General features: G+C 50.3%; 1 protein-coding gene across 2 annotated transcripts in view; it reads left to right on the forward strand.

The window, feature by feature from the left end:
* Dgat2 (diacylglycerol O-acyltransferase 2) overlaps positions 1-21,053 on the forward strand; it is a 31,277-nt gene extending 10,224 nt beyond the window's left edge. For both annotated transcript variants that reach the window (XM_004863213.4, XM_087211955.1), the window contains exons 2-8: positions 4,451-4,579; positions 8,799-8,906; positions 9,110-9,180; positions 15,156-15,360; positions 15,964-16,138; positions 17,334-17,536; positions 19,942-21,053. In XM_004863213.4, coding sequence (XP_004863270.1) covers positions 4,451-4,579; positions 8,799-8,906; positions 9,110-9,180; positions 15,156-15,360; positions 15,964-16,138; positions 17,334-17,536; positions 19,942-20,096 — 1,046 coding nt within the window. In that variant the 3' untranslated portion in view covers positions 20,097-21,053. The remainder of the gene's footprint in view (positions 1-4,450; positions 4,580-8,798; positions 8,907-9,109; positions 9,181-15,155; positions 15,361-15,963; positions 16,139-17,333; positions 17,537-19,941) is intronic.
* Positions 21,054-24,159: the final 3,106 nt, after the last annotated feature.

Below are 24,159 nucleotides of genomic sequence, written 5' to 3' on the forward strand. Positions count from 1 at the left end.
ATTTCCTCCTGCTGCCTTCCCAAATGGAGGAGCAAATGAGCTATGTAGAACACATGGTGCCCAGAGCTGTCTGAATCGGCTGTTGGGAATCTTTTCTTTAGAGGACCAGTCAGCTTGCTCCAGGGCCTGTCTTATCTCTATGGGGGGAGGAAAAAGACATTTGTAGGTAGGGGTCTCTATTTCTTCCCAGGCAGGGAAATTTATGTTTATGGGAGGCAAGAAAAACTCTAGGATCTACAATGACAGGGCTGGCATGGCTGGTGTGGCCTCCTGCTCTCTTGCGAGTAGCCCATTCTAACTTGGGCATCTAGGCCTTTGCTGACTCTGGGCTTATGAATTTGTTCAGCCATGGAGGAAACCTCCATGAGCTTCTTTTCTCTCCATGCTCTGCAGAGCTGTGAGCACCCAGATGAGTTAGGTACTATCCCTGCACCCAGGAGTCCCTGGCAGAGGGGAGATGGTTGAGTAAACAGCCATGGGCTGTTAAGTGGGCCTGGTGCTGAGAGAGTACAGAAAGAGTGTGGGTGTGCTCAGGGAGGCTCGGGTGGCAAAGGAGCAGACTGGAGCTGGGGCTTGGCTGAATGCGGAGGCCCCTGCCACCCCACCCAGAAGTCAGGCTGGGTGTGAAGGTGGTGGCATCTGATTGCAGCATTGGCATCCACCAGCTTCTGCTGGACCCCTCCCAGACACAACCAAGGCACAAGAAGTGCTGACAGCTGGATAGCAAGGTCTGGCAATGGACTGGGGCTGCCCAACTGAACCCTTACTTCCTGGCTGCTCAGGAGACTGGTCCAGAGCTGCTGTATTGTCCTGAACAATAAGTCCCAAATATACTACTTAGCTAGGAGCCCTCAGAAAGGTGGGCCCCAGAGATCATAAAGTTCATCTTCCTTGCCCCCGATTTTAGATGGGACAGCCCAGAGAGGTGAATTGACTTGGTCAATTTGACACAAGAGTTGTTGGCAGAGCTTGGACCAGAACTCTAGGGAGCTGCTGCACTGTTCCTGGCCCACTCATCTGAAGGAAAACAGCATTCATTTCCCCTGTCTCTCCCAGGCTCCCCCAGCTTCATTGTGAAGACAAGAGAAAAGAAACGTAAGGGGACCTATAGCAGAGGAGCAGACAGGCCCGGAAGTTGGGCCTGAATTGAGTCTAACTGCCATTGCTTGGATGAGTAGCCTTGGTCATATATCACCATTAAATGGGGGCGGGGGGCGGTTTGGTTGATGCCAAACTCACAGGAGTCCAAGTGCTTTGGGGACCTGAAAGCTTCATGGTCCTCTTGGGCAGGGACCTCCTTTTCTTCTCACTTAGCAAACCTTTCTGAGTGCCTGCCCTGGCCTTGGCCCTGGCAGGGCACTGGGGACCCGAATGTGGATCAGACCCAGGTCTGGACCTCAGGCAGTTTTCAATCTGATGTGAGAACCAACTTACAATAGGGAGTTAGTTCCTCCCTTGTGCTGGTCTCTCCTGACTTCATCTTTAGGCAGAAAATCTCCCCAGGGTAGCAGGATAGCACCTGACTGATCCAGGGTTCCATGGTCCTTTGAGTTCTCCAGAGAAGGAAAGACCTTTTTTCAAAGGCTTTCTGGAGGATATGATGCCCTCTCCAGGGTTTGAAGGATGTGTTGTTTCATCTCATGGTCAAGGATTCATTAAGTGGACAGAGCAGGGAGAGTTCTTCTTGGCAGAAGAGCAGTGACTCAATATCTCTGAGGCCCACTGGGGGCTTCCATTGGAGTTTGGGGCACAACATCCATAGACAGGCCAGCTCCCGGGCTGGCTCTGTGGCCAGCTAAGTGGGGACTGTGGGAGTGGACCTGGCAGCCCCACCCTCAATATATCCACCCAGGAGGTGTTCTCAGTTGTTTAAATGGGTTTGTCACCAATGAGGAATTTCTGTACTGTTCCCCAAAGCCAGACTGCTGCCCCCAACTATAGTTGGCTGTCCCAAGGCAGGGGCTCGATAAATGACTCCCCGTACACCTTGAATTAAGTACTCCTCTAGCCATTTGCCACAGGGGTCCTATCTGCAGCAGGACCTAGAAAGATGTCTGATCTTCTTGATTACCTTTATTTCCTGCCTAGTAGAAGGTGGTAGCACCTACCTCTCTCCCTTACCCCCATCTTGCAGCACCTGAATCTTTGCACTGAAGCACTTAAAGTTGTATTTCTCTTAATCACCTGGGATCTTGTCAAAGTGTTGATTTGACTCAGTAGATCTAACCAGCTCAAGGGTGATCAGACACCACAGTTTCCAAGCCGTGCTTTGGGTAGCAAAGTGCTAGAGTACCTTTTATCTAGTCCGCTCCAGATACACCAGGGACTCACCTTCCCATAACCCACCACTGTGGCCATGGCTTCTGCATCACTTCATCCTACACAGCTCAGGAGGCAGAGCCTGCTGCTGATTAGCCTTGAATCAGGGGTTCAGGCCCATACTTGGACTTCCCTCCCGCATGTACTAACCCAGACCTCTCTTCACATGTAGGCCATGGTGAAAAGTCATGAAGCCCTCAAAGATACCTGATTATGACTAAGTCATCTGTCCAGGCCCCACTGCTGGGCAGGTGCATCAGTCCCTGAACATCACCCACTCCTGGACTTGCTGGGTCTCATGGGCTGAACCCTTTACATGGAGCAGCTGCTGTGAGGAAAGGGGTGATTCCCTGAGCTGGGGGGCAGGCATCCTGGGTTCCTACTTTGCCATCTACTACCCGGATAAATTCAGGACAGTCAGTGCCCCTCTCTGGGCTTCACTCTCCATGAGGGTATCCTGATGACCTTACAGGGCCTTTCAGCCCCAGGAGGTAGGACATTGGACAGGTCTGGAGGTGGGAAGGGCCTGTAATGGTGTAATTTTTATAAAAGGGGAAAAGAGCAATGCTAAACCAAACCTCTGGAATGGCTCTGGGGTCCAGCCTCTTATTTGCTTTTGGGACTTACATACTGTTAGCTTTACCCCAGTTGTATCTGTGGAATATTAGATGCTACTGAGCACCTAGCATGTGCTATGTACTAGCAGAGAGTCCTGTGTTCTTGCCTAGAGTCACACAGTGACTGGAACTAAGGGTTTGAAATGCTGCTGTACCAAGCTCCTCCCTCTGATCCATTAGACCAGTTAAAGGTAGACTGGTATGTCCACTCTGAGGCCTGGCATTTCCTACCTGCCTCTTAAAAGTCAAAGCAGTTGTTAGCTTTCAACTGAGGAAAGGTATGTCCCTTTCCACACTCTCCTGTGAGCTTGTTGCTCTATGGATTTTGATGGAAAGCAAAGCCATGAGTGTAAGCCTCTGAAACTCCCTTTCCCCACCCCCAGCTTGTAGGCCAAGGTGAAAGGTCATGAGATCTTCAAGGACAAGATGGTGACTGAGTCATGTGTGCTGGGCCTTGCACAGTGGGTGGTGGGAAGGAGTGTTTGGCAGCACACCAGAGGCACCCAGTGAAGATGTGCTGAGCAAAGGGGATGCACTGGGCTCCACAGAGGAGGAGTGTAGGGTGGCTCCTGCTTTAGTCCAGCACTGGAAGGAGTGGACATGGATCAGGAGCTTCTCTCATGCTCATCCCCGGCGCCTTCTTCTGCAAGCACCAGGCTTCCTGGTCCCACTGCACATCAGCTGCTGGAGTCCAGGGTATCATCCTGGGGGCACAGGCACAGAGCCAATTAAGTGGGTACATTTTGTTTTCACTTCCAGGCTTGGCACTTGCTTGGTAGCAAACATAATTACAGCCTTCTGTGTCCTCCAAGCTACCCGAAGCTCTCTGTCCACTGGGTTCCTCAGGGAAGCAAAGGGTCCCATCTTGCTCCTCTCTGGGTCCCAAGCTTTGAGCACTTAGATGAGGCTGAACAGATACATTTCTGCATGTGGAAGGAGTGTGGGATTGGTAGGATTGGGGGTGGGAGCAAGAAGCTCAACTCCTTGGAAAAGGGTATCAACCCTGGAGATAAAGGGGGCAGGGCTGGGATTGGAGATGCTCAAAGTACACTTGGAGGAAAAAAAAACATTGCAAATTGGATGTTGAACCTCTGTCCTTGGCCTCACAGACACTGATAGCAAAAATTAAATATTTGTGCTAGATCCAGATAAAGGAGGAGGACAGGCATTTGGGGCAGAAGGGCGGAGGGACAAGAACTGGCCATTCTGGAAGCCTCCTCAAGGCCCAGCTCTTGGGCCAGCTTTTTTAGATACCGCATTTGGTTTCCAAATGACCCAGTGAAGGAGATACCATCTCCTTTGTGTGTATATAGAAACTGGGGCACATGGAAAGCATATAAACAGCCATGTTGTGAAGTTGTTTGGTTTCAGGATGAGGATATAAACCCAGATGTGTCTGATTCTGTGGCTCTTGCCTCACATTTAGGAAGCTACCTATAGGAGTGGGGTTGGCATTGGGGCCCCTGAGGCTGGATGGAAGGGTGGCAGTAGCCTGATACCTCCCTGTGCTGCAGGTGCTGGCTCCAGCATCCTCTCCGCTCTTCAGGACCTCTTCTCTGTCACCTGGCTGAACAGATCCAAGGTGGAAAAGCAGTTGCAGGTCATCTCAGTACTACAATGGATCCTGTCCTTCCTCATTCTAGGTAAGTGAAGATGAGGGGTAGGGTGGGGCAGCAGTCCAGACCATGTCCCCCATAGAGGTCAGGGCAGAAGCATCCTCTCCACTCCTTCTTCCTACTCCCATCCTTTGGGTCCATGGTCAAGTATTCTACCCCTAGGGATACAGATGGCCCAGTGAATGAATCAGTGGGAAGTGGTGGTATGATCCCGTTTTACAAATGGGAAACCCAAGTTTCAGAGAAGTAGGTAACTTACCCAAAATCACTTGAATTCAGGTCTGTGAGACCCCAGAGCCTGTACCTTTCCCACAGTGCCACTCTGCCCACAAACATTTTCTAGGAGGTGTGTTGGTTTACATTTCGGTGTTGTGTTCCTAGATTTGAGTCCAAACAAGTTCTGTGACCTTATATAGGTTACTTGAGCTCTATGAACATTAGCTTCCTCCTTTTGAATATAAGAATGTGCTGCCTGTTTCACATGGCTTTTGTGCATGAGAATTGAAAATAAAGAATGAGCATGTGCATAGGGCCTGGGCCTTATGGGTCCTCATCATAGAGGAGCTGTTGAGAGGGAATGTCCTGAGGCCCCAGCCCTCACCCATCTGTGCTGAACACAGCCGCTACCTTCGGCCTTTCAAAACTGGCACGTCAGTAGGATTGCTGCTTCTGCAGTCCAGTGAGGGGCCCCCTGCCATCTAGGCCAGGTCAGGACAGCATGGAGGAGAGCAGGGCCTAGCTCTCCTGGCAGCCTCTCCTTCCCTCCCCAGCCCTGGGTCCTTAGCACAGCAGGTCATTCTCTAACATGTCAGCTTAGACAGACTTGCTGCAGGGCCTCAGCTGTGTTCTAGCACCTGTGAACAAGGGCCTCTGGGCAACTCACTCTTCAGGGCTGGCCAGGCTAGTGAGGATGATAAGGAGCTGGTGGGTCAGTGCTGAGCATCTATCCTTGTGGGGCAGAGGGATGAGACAAACCCCAAAGTGTGCCAGGCCCTTGACATGTCTGTTCTCAAATCTCAAATTCCCTCTTGAGAGGTGAGGAAATGGAAATCACAGAGGTTCTTTGACTACCTGAGATTATGATGCAGAGGTGGGGTTTGAGTGGAAGTCCAGTGCACTCCCGAAGGAGCCCACCTTACCAGGGAGGCCAGAATTAGTGGGCCTGGCCTGAAACAGCCAGTCTTCACCTTTAGGTCCAAGAGTGGGCTTTGAGGGAGTCCTTGAACCCCTAAAATTAGATATAAAATTAATATGCCAGACTGGGTGCACATGTTTGTGGGAAGAAGGGCTATAGCAGTTCTTATATTCGTATAGGCACGCAGGCCGGGGATTTAGCTCAGTGGTTCTACCACCTGCCTCAAAAGCGCAAGGTCCCGAGTTCGATCTCCGGTACCAAAAAATAAAAAATTAAAAAAATATTCGTATAGGCACATATGGCTTCAGAAAAGATGTTGATTTGGGAAACAGCAAATTAAACTAAATTTTAAAAATTAAATTAAACTCTTAGCTAGGTTTTCATTTGGCCACCTATTAGAATCCTAGAGTAGAGAGCCCTGTGTTACCCCTCCTCATTCAGATAGAAAACAAGGGCTTAGTGGGGACAGAGTCTTTGCTCACGGTCATACGAGAAGAAAGTAGAGGGACCAGGTCAAGAACCTAGGGCTGGGGACATGGTGGTGTATGCTAATAATCCCAGCTATTCAGGGTTGAAGAAGCAGGAGGATTACAAGTTTGAGGCCAGCCTGGGTAATTTAGCAAGACTCTGTTTCAAAATTTTAAAAAATAATAAAAATAAAAAGGGCTTGGGTTATAACTCAGAGATCCAAGTTCAGTCTCCAGTACTGAAAGGAAAAACAAAGGACCCAGAGACTTCAGCCTCCTAGACCCCTGCCTAGTCTGCTACACCAAGCTCCCTTTGTCCCCACTTGCACACAGAAGCCACCACTCTCCTTGTCTTAGTGGGTCAGCTCTTGGCTCTTGGGGCCCTGAGCAGCTTGTAGAATCCTATCCCACACAGCATTCAATGGGGATTGGCCCCAAGCTGTAGGTTAACAATGGATCAGGCCCAGCCACAGCCCAGAAACCTGCCCAGCCTGTCTTCTCAACCTCCTGTAGGTGGGAGCTGGGCCTGGTTGGATGGGCAGGTCTGCTACGCTGCTGCTAATTACTCCCCTGAGCAGCCTAGCCAGTCCCTCTCATTGTACCCCACACCTCTGTTAGAGGCTCACCAGGTATTTCGAAGGCTTCTGTGGCTCAGCCAGAGGGTTTTACTATTTTTGTGCCATGGATCTCTCAGGTATTCTGATGAAGCCTGCAGAACTTCCAAGTGCTTTTAAACATAATATAAAATACATTGCAGGGGCTGGGGATTTAGCTCAGTGGTTCTGCCGCCTGCCTCGCAAGCGCAAGGACCCGACTTTGATCCCTGGTACCAAAAAAAACCCCAAAAACATTGTGTTTCAAAAGAAACCAATAATGTTAGAATATAAATACCTATACATTAGAAAACCCAGTGAGGCACATAGTAAAATGTGGGGGGTTTTTTGTTTTGTTTTGTTTTGTTTTGTTTTTGGTACCAGGGATCGAACTTGGGTCCTTGTGCTTGCAAGGCAGGCGGTGGAACCACTGAGCTAAATCCCCGGCAAACATGTATTTTTTTAATCATCACATTGTTAGAAAAAGATCTAGCTGCAGGTTTAATAACTACTGTGATTCTTAAGTAGTGATTAAAAGAAAGATTTTTCAAGGTATCTGCAACTGCTATGTGATGTGAAAATGTCTTTGTTATCTGCTAGAGTCATGTCAGAAGCCACTGCTATTATTTCTGTGGTTTGATACATTTGTAAGTGAAGGAAATGCTAAATTTCCATAAGAGATGTGTGAAAATTTAGGTGTCACTTGTTGCCCCAACCAAGTCCCGACATCATGTGCCAGGTGGTGTGTTAAGTTCAAACGTCATCTCATTTTGTCTTCCCAACACCCTGGGGAGAGGCTGGCTCAGGAGTCTAGAGCAGAACTAGCTTGAGGATCATAAGTCATCATTTCCCTGACCTTAGGCTCACAGAGTCTGTGACCTGCCCTGTCATCTCCCCCAGGACCCAGAGCAGCTCAGCATGGTGGGAAGAATAGCACAGACTCTTTGGGCGAGGCTGCTCAGTGCCAGCAGAGGATGGGTCTGTGGTGAGGGTTGGCTCCCCAACACCTCTTCTACCACACATACATCCTTCTACCCTCTGGTTTTTGCCAAGTGCCACTAAGAAAAGATGTAGCCCCAGTGTGGAGAATTCAGAGGCGAGAGATCCATGTACTGAATGGTGTTGGGGAACCCTTCTGGCATAGATGAGGTCTGAGTTAGTCCTTGAAAGCTGGGTGAAAATTGGGGAGAGAAAAGCTATAGAGAGGGCATCTTGAGGTGAGCCAGGCAGTGAACCATGCTCAGCATACACTTTCCTCGGTGTGAGGTCATTCAGCCTCAAGCCTGCAGGCCCACAACATGAGGACCAAGTGGAAGTTGGCTCCCATTGCCTTCTCCCAGGTGTCCTGCTGGGGTTTTGAGGAGAGCAGGGCTGATGTGCTCTGGGTTTTGGCCTGGGTCTGCCTAGCTCTCTGCTTTGTTAGAATGGGGCCAGCCCTCCTCCTGGGGCAGGAATCCTCTCTCTTATAGGTTCCTCCAGTGACAATCTGAGGCTTCTCCTTTTGCCTAATGCAGAATATGGACTGTAGAGTCAAACCCAAGTTTGAATCCTGTCTCTGCCACTGTGCTGCTAGGGGGCACATTACCTCCCCCGAGCTACAGTGCTCTCATCTCTAAAATGGAGTAAAATTCACCCTACCTCAGTGACTCAGTGGTTCAGCCCAAGTCTTAAGGAGTAGAGGCGGGGCATGTGGTAGGTGTTTCCTCCCCTTCTCCACAATGACTTTGTGGGACACTGGCATGGTTGAGACATGGAAGGAAAGGATGCTAATACAGCTTCACAAAACGTCTCCGCCCTCCCGTACTCCTGACCAGACAACATGGTGCCCAGGTGCCCGTCAGCTCCAGGATAGCCCAACAAAGTCTAGGAGCTGAGGCTTGTGTCCTGTGCCCCAAGGGCCTGTACCTCTCCTCAGCTGTCTCTGGGGCTGGGGCTTTGAGCCTGAAGTCCTATCTTAGTGCCACAGGACATACTCACTCCACCACTGCCAGGAGGGGAGCCTGAGGCCCACTGGAGCCCAGAGCCTGACCTGTGGCCATCTGGCTCCCCAGGAGTGGCCTGCAGCGCCATCCTCATGTACACATTCTGCACTGACTGCTGGCTTATTGCGGTGCTCTACTTCACCTGGCTGGCTTTCGACTGGGACACACCCAAGAAAGGTGAGTAGCTCTGGTGGGGTCTGTCAGTCAACAGTTACAAGGCTGGAGGGACAGTGAGGGAAAGGGTCAGTGGGAGGGGCAAAGGCACAGAGTGGGTTGAGAGTCACCCACCTGAGGGTTGCACACTGGCTCTGTCTGGGCGGCCTTGCCCAAATGTCTCCCAGCCCTACTTCTTCCTAACACTGTATTTTGCTCCTTGGAAGGTGGCAGGAGATCACAATGGGTACGAAACTGGGCTGTGTGGCGCTACTTCCGAGACTACTTTCCCATCCAGGTAAACACTTGTGTTGTTATTTTGGGAGGGTGAGAATGGATGGACTCTGAATCCAGGCTTTATCCCTCCCATGCACAGTGAACCCACATGTGAGTTGAGCTGTGTGGGATCTCCTACTATGAGTCATTCATAGTATACCTTCCATTCTGCAAAATGTGAAAGAACTTCAGATAACATATAATCCCATAAACTAGGTAAAGGAAAAAAATCCAAACTTGGAGGAAAATACTAGTATTTCAGCCTTAAGGGGAAACAGTTGCTGCTTCAGTTCACATTCAGCTCTTAGCTTCCCGGCAGCCAAGGCAAAAAGAGAAAGGAACGTAGTCATTGGCTTCTTGTTTTGGGAAAGGAAGAAACTTATTAGTTTTTGAGGAAACAAGACTTGTTCTACCTTTGGATCTGAAGATCATTCATTTATTGAGAGCCTGAGTGATGTAAGGAGCAGGTATAATAGCATATATTATGGCCATTGTTTACCTGAATATTAAGGATATAACCTAAAATGGAGGTGATTTATCAAGAGCAATATTATAATAGTCTAAGTTCATCTGGCCTGAATCAGAGGTAGAATGTAATTTCCATTGCTGTCCAGCCTCAAAGCCTAGCTCTTTCCACCATAGCATGCTGCCTCAGGGCAGGAGATCTATGGGGAGTCACCTGGGGCCCATGCTTCCCCCAGGCTGGGAGGATGGAGACAGGGACAGCCTGGCATGGCCCTGGGGATAAGGGGGACACTGTCTCGTCCAGAACAGTCTCCCCCTAAGAAGCAAGAATGGACTGAGGTGGCCGCTGGGTTTCATTCCTGCTGTATCATTGGCTGCTCAAGGGTCCCCACCTGTTCTCCTTAGCACCAGTCTTCTCTGGGGCAGACCCCAAGGCCCTGAGAGGAGCAGTGATGGTTTGGTCCAGCCCCTGCCAGGTTTGCACATTGGGCTGGCAGGGGAGGCAGAGCCATCTGGCCCTGATGCATGTGGGCTGTACTGGAAGATTGCAGGTTAACTCTAGCAGAATCCTGAAGGTTTCCCCAAGGAGAAAGACCTGTCCAGCTGGTTCAGTCAGCACCTAGCCAGGCACACTCCAGCTGCTGCTGCAGCCCAGCAAAAGGCAGGAGATTGAAGAGAGAGGCAGCGTGTGAGCGTGAAGGTGTTCTGTGCATGATGCAAGGTGGTAGATTTTGCTGGTGTGAGTCAGTCAGTAGGACATGCTAGCCTGATGTCGGGGTAGGCAGCCCGGTAGCCCAGCCTTGCTCCAAATCATGCAGTCTCGTGGGGGCAGCCTAGCTCCTTCTGCCCACCCACTACCCTTCCCAGGGCTGTCCTGCTCCTTGGGGTCAGGGCTCACTTACTTCCCTTGCCTGACACCCATTTCTCTGTCTGCAAACAGTTTGAGGCCATTGTTGCTGGGAGGCTGTTGCATCATAGGATCTTCTCTTGGAAGTGAGGACATTTTAGGACTGAGTCTCAGAGAGGGACAAGGACTCACCCAGGAGACACAGCAGGTCCATGGCAGCAGTAATACTAGAATCCAGTCTTCCTGAATCTGAGCCCTGATTTGTTCTTGCTGAATTCCTACTGCCTATTTCTCTGCAAGATTTAATCACCACATTTCCCTTTTGGATAGATTCTCACTTCCTGGGCTTCCTTCTTCCCCCTTTGCTGGAGACCTGGCTTTTAGTTCCTTTTCTGTCACTCTACTGACCTGCCAGTTGCTCTCTGTCCAGTGCTGGGCTCTGTGCCCACCTGGGGACATAGAAAGATCAGCCCTGGCCCCTGCTATTGGGGTGGGCTCACTGCCTAATGAATCCTGCTGGACTTTGTCACTTTCTGCACAGACTTTCTCAAACTCAACAAGTACCACTTGCCTCACCTGCAAAATGGAACTGTCATATGATAGAAAGATTATATTACAAATTATATATTATATATATATATAAGTTTTATCTATAGATCAAAGATTATATTAGTTTTAAGATTATAATCTCAAAATTATAATTGGGATGAACAACTATGGACTCTGTTTTGTGCCCTCTCTCTTTCCTACCCCAAGGACCCTTCCCAGGGCTGTCCTGCTCTTTGGGGTCAGGGCTACCTCCCCTCCCTTGTCTGAACCCCACTTTTCTGTCTGAAAACAGTTTGAGGCCATTGTTGATGGGAGGCTGTTGCATCATAGGACCCAACCTTCTCTTGGAAGTGAGGACACCAAGTTCCCAAAAGGACTCTTTTGCCACCGTGGCCTTGTCCTCAGGAGGCTTCCTGGAGGCTGTAGCCACCTCCACATAGAACAGGATGAGCTAATAACCTCTGATCAGATGTAGAACAGGGAGATGTCCTTCCTCACCTGATCTCCACCTTCACAAAAGAACCCAAACAAGCCCCATGTCTTTATCTCATCTCAGTTCCAAGAAGTCAGCTGCAAGTTGAAGCTGGAGGGCATGTGCATGCTGAACGCCAGGACCGAAGCCAAGCTAGGCCCATGCAGGCTAGAACACTGAGCTGCAACCTGAGGCCTGCGCTGGATTCTGCCCCTGCTCCTTGGAGCCTCAGGGTCCCCTCTGTTGAGAGAGAAATTGGCCTTGTTGATTAATGTCCAGTCTGACACTCTGTAGGGCTGTGTGTGACCCTCTTGTCCCACCCCTTTTTCCTGGTCTCCTGACACTGATTATGTAATAAGGATCTCTAATCTTCACCTGTACCTACACACCCCTCCTCACTCCCTTCTTGGTGAGCACTGTGCTTTTTGCCACCAGAGCAGCTCAGCTGGCCCAGAGAGCATTACTTTTCTTGGCAGAGGTGAGGCTCAAGGGTCACCAGCAGCCACCAGGACTACTGGCTACTTGGGAGAGGAGTAGACAGTGTCCTGTGTCACCTCTTCCTCGAATATAGGCAGGACCTCTGGAGAGGAGACTGGTAAAGACTCTGAGCTTAGACTCATCTATCTGCTCAACTGTGTCATTTCACAGATGCACAGGCTGAGGCCCAGAGAGGATGGACTATGCCAAGGTCACAAAGCAAGTCTATAGCAGGCCTGGTATGGGAGCCAGAGCTGCCTGCCCCTGGGCCATGTTCTTTTTTCAGTACTGGGGATCGAACTCAGGACCTTGCACTTGTGAGGCAGACGCGGCACCACTGAGCTATATCCTCAGCCCCCCAGGGCCATGTTCTTGCTGTCTTGTTCCTCTGCCACCGTGCCCTGCTGTTTAAGCCTGGGTGAGTCTCACTCTTCTCTGGGCCTGAATGTCTCCCTCTGTGTGGGGCTGGCATAGGACAAGCACCTCTGAACACCTTTCCTGGTCTGGAAGGCATAGGGTGAAGAATGCCCTGCCAGGAATGTGTCCCAGGCTTATGTTGGCCAGCAGACCTGGCCTGGGCACCCTGTTTGCCTGGTTCTTTGCCATGGGAAACAGTCAGGGGACATAAGAGCCTTCAGCAGCAGGGTCTTCTCTCTTCCTCTCCAGAGTGGACATTCTGTCCAGTGCTGGGGAAGGGGAGTGTGACATGAAGGCAGATCAAAGCTGTATTGGGTGCCTCCATTCTTCTGGGTATTGCAGCAAAGGCCATTAACCAGCACCTTGCCTGGAGACTTCATTTAGCCTCATATCCCATCAGATAAAGCCTTGGGGAAAAAGGAAATGATTTACACATCACCATCACAGTGGAAAAGGGTGGCTTTGTGCAGCTGGGTGACGATGTCCAGATGTGGAGAGGATTTGCCATGACCTCCTCAGGGGAAGCAGCAGCTCCTTTCTCTAGGCCCCATCTCCACCTTGCCATCCAAGGAATACCTGGCTCTTCAGTGTTCTGTCACCCTTTCTGTACCTTGGGCTCCAGGTTGTGAGGACAGGCCCCAGGCTTGACCAGCAGCTCAGGAGCGAGTTTCCAGCCTGGACCTGGCTACCTCAGCTCAGTGCTTCCTCAGTGCCTTCCTTTTCTGTGGAAACAGGCCCAAGTGCTTTGAATCCTGGCTTTCCTGAGAGCCAGGTAGGTGGGCAGAATCCTGGCACAGTAGTCTTTTAGAGCTGTGGTGAACTCGGACTCCATTTAGAACCACCTCCTACCATCCTCTTGCCATGGATTAGCCTGGTGCTGCTCGCCAGTTCTTGGTGAGCAGCTGGGAGCTGGGTGAGTTTTCAAGCAGCTTTAATCTGCTTGTCAAAGGCGGAGTGGGAGAGAGAGTGCCAATGTCGCACACAACAAGGGCAACATTAGGGAATCTTGCTCACAGACTGGCAGCTCCAGAACTGCGAATGGTGCCAGCCACCCCTGTTCTATCCCCCTCAGGCCCCGTCACCTGAAGATTAGGGTTTCTGTTCTCTGAGGCCATCACCAGCACCCCTAGTCCCCAAACTGAGCTCAAGGACTCTCAGCCAAGAGGTCCTCAAATCTGGATTCATGGAAAATTTGGGCTTTCAGTGTTCTGCCAGTAGCTGGGGACTCTGCTTCTAGCTGGCATGAGTGTAGGAAAGGGACACTGTTAAGCACTCAGGTGGGAACGTTAATGGTGTCACCTCTCTCGAGGAAGGTCAGCCAAAAAGACCAACATGTTCATACCCTTTGACTCAGAAATTCTGTTTCTGAAAGTTTATCTCATGAAAGCCATCAGATATGTGGACGAGATAAGGTATTTATTGATGTGTTATTTCCAAATGTAAATCTGGACACTTAAAATGTCCATCAACCAGAAATTGAGTCAGTACTATTATCTGTAGCATACCTGTGCCATAGAAGAAGAATGCAGCCCTGAGCAGACATGTAGCTGGGGATTTTAATAAGGATAAATAATGAGGTTATGTTTGGTAGAAAAGGATACAAAATTGTGTCAGTTCTCTAGCCTCAAGTTTTCATTTTTTGACAAAGGCCACGTGTATACTTAAGTAGGAAAAAGACCTACATCACGGTGGTTTATCTAATGGAGGTGTAGCAGATGCTTTCGATTTTCTTTGAACTTCCCTAAAATTAAAAAATTCTGAGCATTTATTATTTTTCTAATCAGAAAAAAGTGGTATTTTAGGAACAAAATACCCTTATTCTTTGCCTCTCAGCATCCTCTGCCCTCATCATGTGCTTTGTAATGGTGAGTAGGTGTCTCAGGCTCAGTGCCTGGTTGCACATGGTTTAAGGACACTTTGCATCACCCCACCCTCTGTATCCCCCACCTCAGGGCAGGTGTTGAGCCCTGCAGGAGCCAGTCATGCTTTGGAGCACCCCACAATAGCTTTGCTGATAGACCACAGGTCAGACCATAGGGTGTTACAGTGGTACAGCTCAGCCCCTCTCCCTTCCCCTGCCCCTGGGGCTGGCTAGCACAAGGGCTGACCTCTGCCCTGTCCTATCTTTCCTGCGTCTGAATGTGAGCTGGGCCTGGCTTGGCAAGAAGTTTCCATTTAGGCCAACTGCACTGGCCCTTGCCTGGGCCAGAGGAGTAGGAGGTGGGTTTCACAGTTCCTTGTGATTCCTTCTGTGAGCTGTTGAGTAGAGGCCAGAAAACCCCTATGTCCACAGAGCTCCTTGTCTGGAGAGACTGACAGTAGAAATAGCACCTACAGCTAAGACCCGATGTGCCAAACTAAGGATCTTTGACTTCACCCTGATGGAGGCTGGATACCCCTCTTTAGTTGAGCATGATGAGTTGGATTTGGGTTTTAGAGTAATCACTCTGGCTGTGGTGAGAAAGATGGGCCCAGAGGGTGGAGGGCAGGAGTCTGATTGAGTGTGAATAAGTAGATCAGGTGTATGTTTGGCTGGCAATAAGGGGAATGAAGGAGAAAGGCTCCCCTTTCCCAAGGACTCACAGTTCAAATGGTAGCTGCCAATTGCTGGCACTGTGGAGCCAGTGATGACAGTCCAAGGTCAGCAGGGAGAGTCTCTGCAGTCCTTTGGGCCCACAGAGTCCCAGGTAGAATGGGGCAGCCACCTTCTAGGCGTGCCCCAGTATCCCTCTCTTGGCCAGCTGCCTCTGACCCAAGGCTTTCCTTGCAGCTGGTAAAGACACACAACCTGCTAACCACCAGGAACTATATCTTTGGCTACCACCCCCATGGCATCATGGGCCTGGGTGCCTTCTGCAACTTCAGCACAGAGGCTACTGAAGTGAGCAAGAAGTTCCCTGGCATACGGCCCTACCTGGCCACACTGGCTGGCAACTTCCGGATGCCTGTACTTCGAGAATACCTGATGTCAGGAGGTAAGAGTCCACCTCTGCCTGCCCTCTGGACTCTGCTGTCAAGGTTGGAGCCTCCCCACTGAGCAGGGCAGCACAGGGAACTGACATGCCATTCCCCATGCTGGTCCTCTGCAGGAAGATGCCACCTGCCTAAGGTGCTGGGTCAGGGCTGAGCAGGAGGGCAGTTCACATTGTCTTCAGGATTCAGCTTGCATAACATCTCCCTTAGGAGGCATTCTCTGACCCCCTTTTCTGGGCACCCTCGCCCTCACATTGCCCATTGTACACCCTTATCATTTTAGAGGGCACTGTCATTGTCTGATGCCCATTGACTCACTGTGATCCCCAGCACCTGGCACCAACCTGACAGAGTTAGGACCTGAGGAAATGTTTGCTCAATAAATGAGTTCCTCGGACAACCTCATATCACTATCCCCACTTTCCAGATAAGAAAGCTGTGGTTCACAGAAACGAATAGCTTTTATGGGGTCATACAGCTTCTAAGTGGGTGGGTTGGGTCTGAGACCCACATACAGAGTTTTCTGTTTTATGCTTGACTGAGGGCAAAGGGTAGGCAGTGCATCCATGAGCACTCTTGATTGTATGTCTTTCCCTCTCCCCCAGGCATCTGCCCTGTCAACCGGGACACCATAGACTACTTGCTGTCAAAGAATGGGAGTGGCAATGCCATCATCATCGTGGTGGGGGGTGCGGCTGAGTCCCTGAGCTCCGTGCCTGGCAAGAACTCGGTTACCTTGAAGAACCGCAAAGGCTTTGTGAAACTGGCCCTGCGCCATGGGTAATGCTCCCTTGCTCCCCAGTACACACCACTCCAGTTCTCTCCTCAGCCCAGGGCAGAGGCCCCTGGGCCCCTGGAGGCAGGGCCCAGACCCCAGGAAGGCAGAGAACGGTAGGATGTTGGAGCCCAGACTGTACGCCGAGTTTGCCCAAGGGTAGACAGGTGTCTGAGTAGAGAAAAGATATGGTCTGTGGCCTCTGGGCCCTTACAGGTACCCTGAGAAACCTAGCTCACCTGCAGGACTACCTGGGGCCAAAATGCGTCATGCTGCTGGGAGAGCAGGAGGCCAGGAGGATGGCATGGCTGGGAGCATGGGGGACGGGTTGTTGGAGGGGTGACCCTGGGGACAAGCAGAGAGGGGCTGGGCAGCTTGGATCTCTGTGACCCTTTCTAGAAAGATAGAGGCACATTCTGTGTTGCCATTTGTCCAGTGTATTCAGTTTGATAAGCTCACTGCTTCTACTGTCCCCTTTGATTCCTCAGCAACCCAGCAGGTGAGGAGACAGAGTCTCCCATTTCCCAGTGAAGAAAACTGAGGCTAAGTGATTAGTCAGGGACACACTATGAGGTGCAGAGCCAAGGTGCTTATACTCAAGTTCCACTGATTTCCTCCCAGATATGGGCTCTGAGCAGCTTCTGGGGGTGACAGCCCTGCAGTGGTGCCTAGGCCAGAGTGGGAGGTGTGGCCTGCAGTTATACACAGATAGGGGAGGTACGAGGCCATGCTATTGGATACATCCTGGAGTGTGCCTTGGGGATAGTAGCCCTCCTCTGTCCCCTCTGGACCCTACTCAGGCTTCACTAAAGGCTGTTCTCTAGAGCCCAGCCAGGAGCCAGCCCTTGGACCAGTCAAATCTGACCCAGTCCCCACTTTCAGGGAAGTAGGAGGGTCACAGTATGCCGAGGCTGTGACATGGGGCTGACTCCAGGGCTGAGTGAAATCTGGGGCAGGGAGGCCTTCCCAGGGGAGGCAGGTCCTGCAGGATGAGAGCAAACATATCTTCCCAGGACAGGCACTTCCTAGTCACAAGCAGGAGGCAGGGGGCCCATCGGAATCTGGCTGTGAGGGGACATGTGGTTCTGGTCTGCCCCCAGGGCCAGGGGCAACTTGGCTGGTATCCAGGGCCTCGAGGGCTGACAGTGGGAACTGAAGCCAGTGATTGGTGAATGACAGACCCTGGCCTCTCCCTTTCAGAGCTGACCTGGTTCCCATCTACTCCTTTGGGGAGAATGAGGTATACAAGCAGGTGATCTTCGAGGAGGGTTCCTGGGGCCGATGGGTCCAGAAGAAGTTCCAGAAGTACATCGGCTTTGCCCCATGCATCTTCCATGGCCGAGGCCTCTTCTCCTCTGACACCTGGGGGCTGATGCCCTACTCCAAGCCCATCACCACTGTCGGTGAGTCCCCATCCTGCACAAGGGCTGCCTTGTACATGTCAAGATCCCAGTACTGGCTACCTGGCTCTCACCACTGTGCTCTTAGCCATGAGGCCTTTGATGTACGGGGTGCTGGTGGGAGGGCTCAGTGGGGTGGGGGGAGATGGGTGAGAAAACAAGACCTCCAGGAGTCGGGAGGTCTGTTGGGGAAACTGTTACAGCAAAGACTACCGAGGCTGTGATCGGGGTGTCCAGGTGCTCTCGTGGGTCACAGTGGACCCTCCTGAGGAACTGACTCTGGCACTGTTCGCTGATAGGAATTATCCAGCAAAAGAAGAGAGGAAGAGAGCTTCTGTCAGAAACGATTAACCTAAGTGAAGTTGCAGAAACAAGATTGTATAGACTTTTGAGGAACAGAAGGAAAATAATAACAGCTGGAGCATAGACCTACACGAGGCCCTCAGCTGTGTTGTTTTGCATGTATTTGGGACAATTCAGAGGACGGCAAAGAATTACTTATCATGGGTGTGTGCCTGTGCATCTGTTTGCTTGTGTGTGTGTTAAAGGTCCCACAGGAGCAAGTGGTCCTGGGCAGTGGACTTAAAGGGCCAAAGCTCACACACATACTTTATGTTATCACAGATAGGCACCTGCTTTGTATTTTAGAGACAAAGGAAGCAGCAAGGCAGCAGGAGCACTTCCCTATAGCCCACCCACCCCGGCCTTCCTTCCCTGATGGTCTCAGGTTCCCCCTGCCCCAGACGCCACCCGTGGGGAGCCAGCCCACTCCTTCTTGCCTGCCACCCAGGCACCAATTGTGGGGGACCTAGATCCCAATACTTTGTTCTCCATGACCCAGGGGTGCCTGAGGACGAATGACAAAGAGACACAGAGTCAGTTTAACATCAGGGCAGCCACGGGGCTCATGCCGCTAGTAGACAAAGGATGACCTGTCTGGCTCATCTGACCTTTAGTCACCCAAACGCAGGTATAAGCAATCAAAGTAACACAAACAAGATTCATCTACTTTCCAATATCCCTTAGTACACGCTGAGCTAAATAACCTAATCCCAGCTGTCTTAACTTTTCCCTGGAACCTACAATATGCAGTCACCCCTGAGTGCAGCCTTTCTCCTTTGTGCTCACAGAGGAGACTAATTAGGCCTCAGTTCTCCTCTGGTCATCCACATTTCCCTGCACAGGTGTAGCTTGAGAGGACGGGGGGGGGGGGGGCGGTCCTGGGGGCAGTGCCATTTTGAGAATGCAAAGCTGCCGAAGGGTGTTTGGGAGAGCAGGTTCAGATTTGCATTTTAAAGTGAATCCTGGGAGCAAGTCATGATGGTCCAGGCCTGTAATCACAGCACTCTGAGAAGCTGAGGCAGGAGGATCACCAGATTGCAAGTTGAAGTCCAGCTTGGGCAATTTAGTGAGACTATCTCGAAATAAAACATAAAAGCCGGGCATGGTGGCGCACACTTGTAACCTCAGCACTTGGGAAGTTGAAGCAGGGGGATCGCCACAAGTTCAAGCCCAGCCTGGGCTACATAGTGAGTTGAAGGCCAGCCTGAATTACATGGTGAGACCCTGTCTCAAAAAAAAAAAAAAGTAGGGCCGGGGATGTAGCTCAGTGGCACAGTGCCTGCCTGGCAAGCATGAGGCCCTAAGCTCAATTCCCAGTACCAAAAAAAAAAAGTAAAAAAAATCTGGGAATGTAGCTCAGTGTGAAGGCCCTGGGCTGAATTCTCAGTACTGACAAATAAATAATAAAAATAAATAAGTGACATCTAGAGCTGCTGGGAAAAAAATACGTTAGAATGGGCAAAATGGAAGCCCTAAGATCAGACCATAGGCTTTTGTGGTAGCCAGTGACATGGCCTGAGGGAAAATAATGGTGATGGAAGAGATTTGGGAGAAATCTCAGCATTGGCAGGGCTTAGAGGATTAGGTCTGGAGATGGTGCAGGACAAGAAACTTAAACAATGCACACATGCTAGGAACGTTGGTCTCTTTTCCTCTTTCCTGCCCTTATCACACCTGCCTGTGCACATCATATTCTTCACAGAATCCTTAGAAAAGCCCTCTGAGGTGACATGGAGGAAACTGATGCTGAAAGAGGCAAAGTGGCTTGGGCAGAACAGAGCAAAAGCAGACATTTACTTAGTCCTGTGACCTTAGTCCTAGACCTTCCTGTGAAGTGCAAAGGGTCGATTTCATCTGCTGCTGAGAGGCTTTGTGGCCTTGGGCAGGTTCCTTCCCATGTTCCTAGCATTTGGTCTTCTCATCTCTAAGAGGGACCAGTCTGGGATGAAGCACGCTTCCTGGAACATGGCTGGCACAAAGTCACCACCATCAGCATCATGGTGGGTGCTCAGGAAGGAGACGTTCCATGGTATTGACTAACCAGATGCCTCTGTCCCTCCCTGCAGTGGGCGAGCCCATCACCATCCCCAGGGTGGAGCACCCGACGCAGAAGGACATTGATCTGTACCATACAATGTACATGGAGGCCCTGGTGAAACTCTTTGACAAACACAAGACCAAGTTTGGCCTCCCGGAGACCGAAGTCCTGGAGGTGAACTGATCCAGCCCTTGGAAGGAACCGGCTGCAAAGTGTTTTCTACCAAGTTCTCAAATGCTTTTTGTTCTGTAAATTTGGAAGTGTCATGGGTGTCTGTGGGTTATTTAAAAGAAATTATAATTTGTTAAACCATTACAATGTTAAGTGTTTTTTAAGAAGGAAAAAAAATATATTTTAAGCTGTTTCACTTCCAGTGTGTCCTGTTCTAGGTGGTGGCTAACACATCTGGGCCTTAATGGTTTCTCAATCAAACCCCTGGTTCCCTTTCTGAAATGACAGAGACAACTCAGTTCTGGTTAATTGGGGAAGGATGGCCATTAGTGATTCAGGCCAGTTCGATGGTTCATTTTTTGCTCCCAGGCATGAGAAGCAGAAGCCACTTCTAATACAAACACCTCTTGCCACCACCCTGTGCTTAACTGAAAGACTTGGTCCCTGTTGCCCAGGGGAAGACATGGAGGGCACAGCTGTCCCCGCTTTGGAAGGGCAGTAGTGAGCATCTGGAACGCTCCAGCTTGAGTCTCCTCTCTACCCCTTGACCCGAACCCTGTCAAATCTGAGCCTGAACCAGCTGCCAGTGATAATGTGCTGAGGACAGGGCTGTCCCAGAGACACCATCTCTGGGATTCTCCAGAATGCTGGAGAGTAACTGGCTTTGCTCAGGAAGCTGATGGCGTGGACTCTGCACAGACTCAGCCTTGACCTGGAGCATGTCCTTCCCAGTGGCCTGGGTTTGACCAAGCCACACCCCGAGTCTGGTGTAAGGGAGGCCTTCTGCACAGCACACTGGGTCCAGGACAGAAGGCCCTGAACCTAAGCCTCACATATTTGTGCCTTTCTGAGGGGCTTGGAGCCAGGGAGGCAACCCAGCCCCTCCTCTGTGTGTTGTTTTCTCTCCATGACATCATTGTACCATGTCAGTCTTTTGTATATTCCTAGACAAATAAATGGAAAAAAGAACCCTCTGCGTGATTGCTGGGCTCCATCTGCACCCTGTCACAACACTTGGTGATGCCCAGGGCCCCTGCTGGGCTGCCTGCTGGGCTGCCTGCTGCACCCTCTAGTACACTTGTTATCAATGGCTGTGTGACAAATTACTTCAAAACAGCGGCTTCAAACATTTTTCTCTCACAATCTGTAGAGTTGGGAGTTGAGGCTTTGCTGGATCCTCTACTTGGGGTGTCTGCCGAGGACACAGTCATCTCAAAGTCCAAGGGATGGAGGGTCACTTGCAAGGCCCTTCCTGTGGTTGATGACAGGATTCACTTCCTTACTGGCTGTTAACCAGAGGCGGCTCTTGGTTCCTCAACACGTGCATCTTTTCACAGGATAGCTCAGGTTTTAGCTGGCTTCATTGGAGTAAGCAAGAAGAGCCAGTACGCAAAGAGAAGAGCATGTGAGCAAGATGGAAGCCACAGTCCTTTCTAACTTAGTCATGGAAGTGATAATCAGCATTGCCATATTCTAATCATTAGATGTGAGTGTCTAGGTGCAGCTCATGCTTTAGTAATTGTACAAGGAGGGAAACACCAAGAGGCAGGGCCGCTGTCCTGCTGGGAAGTCCTAGGATGGCTGAGGGTGAAAGGTCCTTACAGGTCACCAAAACCATGTTCCCTGCCTGTGACCTCAGCTATACCCATGGCCTGCTGTGCCCCAAGTGGTCGCAGGGTCTCACAGGATGCCACCTCTCTGTTCTAAGTACTAAGCACCCAGGAACCTTTCCCAGCTGAGACCAAAGGATTCCTCCCAGCCTCTTTACTGTGGGATGCCCATCCTGCCATCTGCCAGTCCTCCACCTCCATGTTGGAAACAAGCTGTGAACACTACAGGGAGAGACAGTGAAGAGAGCTGAGGATACCCAGGGTGGTCAGGGCTGTGACAGGAACCCCTCTAGCCCAAGCTAGGGTGCCTCACTGAGGACAGGGTACTGAGCTAGCCCTTGAAGGGTAGTTGGAGGGTTGCCACGAAGGGAGGAGGAGGGCGGCGGTGCAGGTGCTGATGAGGCAAAGGGGGAGGAGTCTGTGACTGAGCCAGGCTTAGAAAGGCAGGGAATTAGTTGGTTTCCCCATAAAGTTTCTATGTGGCCAGGAGGGCAGCAAAGTGGGGAAGTGCTCTGGAGGAGTTAGCAGAAGCTGGGTTCTATAGAGCCAGACAGGCTTCAGGACACCGCTGAGGACAGAGGACAGCCATTTAGGATGGAGGCCAGACCTTTTTCTGATGAGAGGCTGGGCCCCCCAGCCTGAGGCTGACCTGACACTGGATTATAACCTAAACCGAGCTATAGCCCTAATTTAGACCACCCCCTAAATGGAGGCTGTTATTCTCAGGTTGTGAACTGTGAATGGTTGCTGTATTCTAGGGGACTCAGCCATCTCTGCCTAAGGAGGACATCAATAATAACTGGCTCCCAGACCCCAGCAGGATCCCCTCACCCAGGGCAATATATGTCTAGCAGCAGCCTTCCAGAGCAGAGGACAGGCCAGCGCGCTCCAACGCTGTGCCTCAGGGACTCCAGGTAGATGCTGTGAATGTTGCCTTGGGACTTTTTACCTTGGAAAAAATTTTGCCCTGGGTAGTGGTGGTGGTAGTGAACCTGCGTCTCAACCTGAAAATTGTCATTTCCATGATTCTGTTTGTAGTTCCCAGATAAACCAAAAGGGGGCACTAAGGACATTGCTGGTCTAAGGCAAATGCTCCTGGCTTCCTGAAGCTTCTCAAATCTTGACTTTTATCCAGCTCCTGACCTGGGCTAGCAGCTAGAGGTAAAAAATCAAGGATTCACAAATGCTTAGCCCTAGACAGGAATTCAAATCATCCACCTAGAATAAATACTCCTAACCTGGACTATGGCATAGAAGGCCAAGGGACTTGGCTTTAATCACACAGCAGATCAACATTTACTGCATGCTTCCTTTTGATAAGGCTTGAGAGGTTTCCAAGTAGAATGCCCATTGTTCCTAGGTTTTGAACATAATTGGAGAGGCAGGACTGTAAAGTGGTCATCTGTGTTCAAAACCTTTGTCATCTGTTACACCGTTTGGTTCTAGTCACTAGGGCTGCCCACCCCTCAGCAGAAGCAGCGATCTCATCACACTGGACACTTCTTTCTTCCTCTCCCTCACCCCACTCCAGTGCCTGCCCGCTCCTGCTCCTGCTGAAGTGTCTCTCCAATAAGTCCCTCTTTTCTCATTCCTAAAATCATGTACTAACCAATGCGGGCTGCAAATGCCACCTGCATTAGCACATCACTTATCAAGCTCACTCTGTGAGCTTCACCTTTTGCATCTGTAAAATGGGCATAATCTCTGTTCCTGAGTAATCAAGATAATAGGTATCTAAATATATGGTATATAAATTTAAAACATTCATCCCTGGGCTTGGCCCATAGCCCTCACCAGGAAACAGTAGTTATGATCGTTACCCTTATCTGCTCTCCTTGACCTGGTAGACTGAGCTCCTGTTTCCAGGTTCTCTTCCACCTCACCATTCCTGCAGCTGGCAAAAGCACCTTTCCTTTAGTTCCTTTTTTTTTTGAGATTATAATTCATATACCACAAAAGTACCCCTATTTAAAAAAGCATACCCTTTTGAAATGTGTAATTCAGTAGCTTTTAGTATTTTGACAAAGTTGTCCATCAATCACCAATTTCTAATTCCAGAACATTTTCATCAACCCCCAAAGAAACCTCATGCCCATTAATAGTCACCCATTAATAGTTAGCTCCTGGCTAATCACTAATCTGTTTTCTCTCTATGGGTTTGCCCCCATTCTGGACATTTCATATAAATGGAATCATACAACAGGTGACCTTTTATGTCTGGCTTTCACTCCAGACATGTGAGATAAATTCACATTGTAGCATGGAAAAATACATACATATATATTTGTTGGGGAGAGAGAGACAGAGACAGAGAGAGAGAGAGGGAGGGAGAGAGAGAGAGAGAATATGTATACACACTCACTTTGGGAAAGGAAAAATAGTATGATGTTTTCCCAACAGTTGGTGTTGCTCATATGGAGATGCTAGGGGATGTCGCATATCACAGAAAACCCACCACACTGCCA

The sequence above is a fragment of the Heterocephalus glaber genome, unplaced genomic scaffold (assembly GCF_053883595.1).
Source record: "Heterocephalus glaber isolate CG9 unplaced genomic scaffold, H.glaber_assembly_v1.0 deba00001428, whole genome shotgun sequence".
NCBI classification, from domain to species: Eukaryota; Metazoa; Chordata; class Mammalia; order Rodentia; family Bathyergidae; genus Heterocephalus; species Heterocephalus glaber.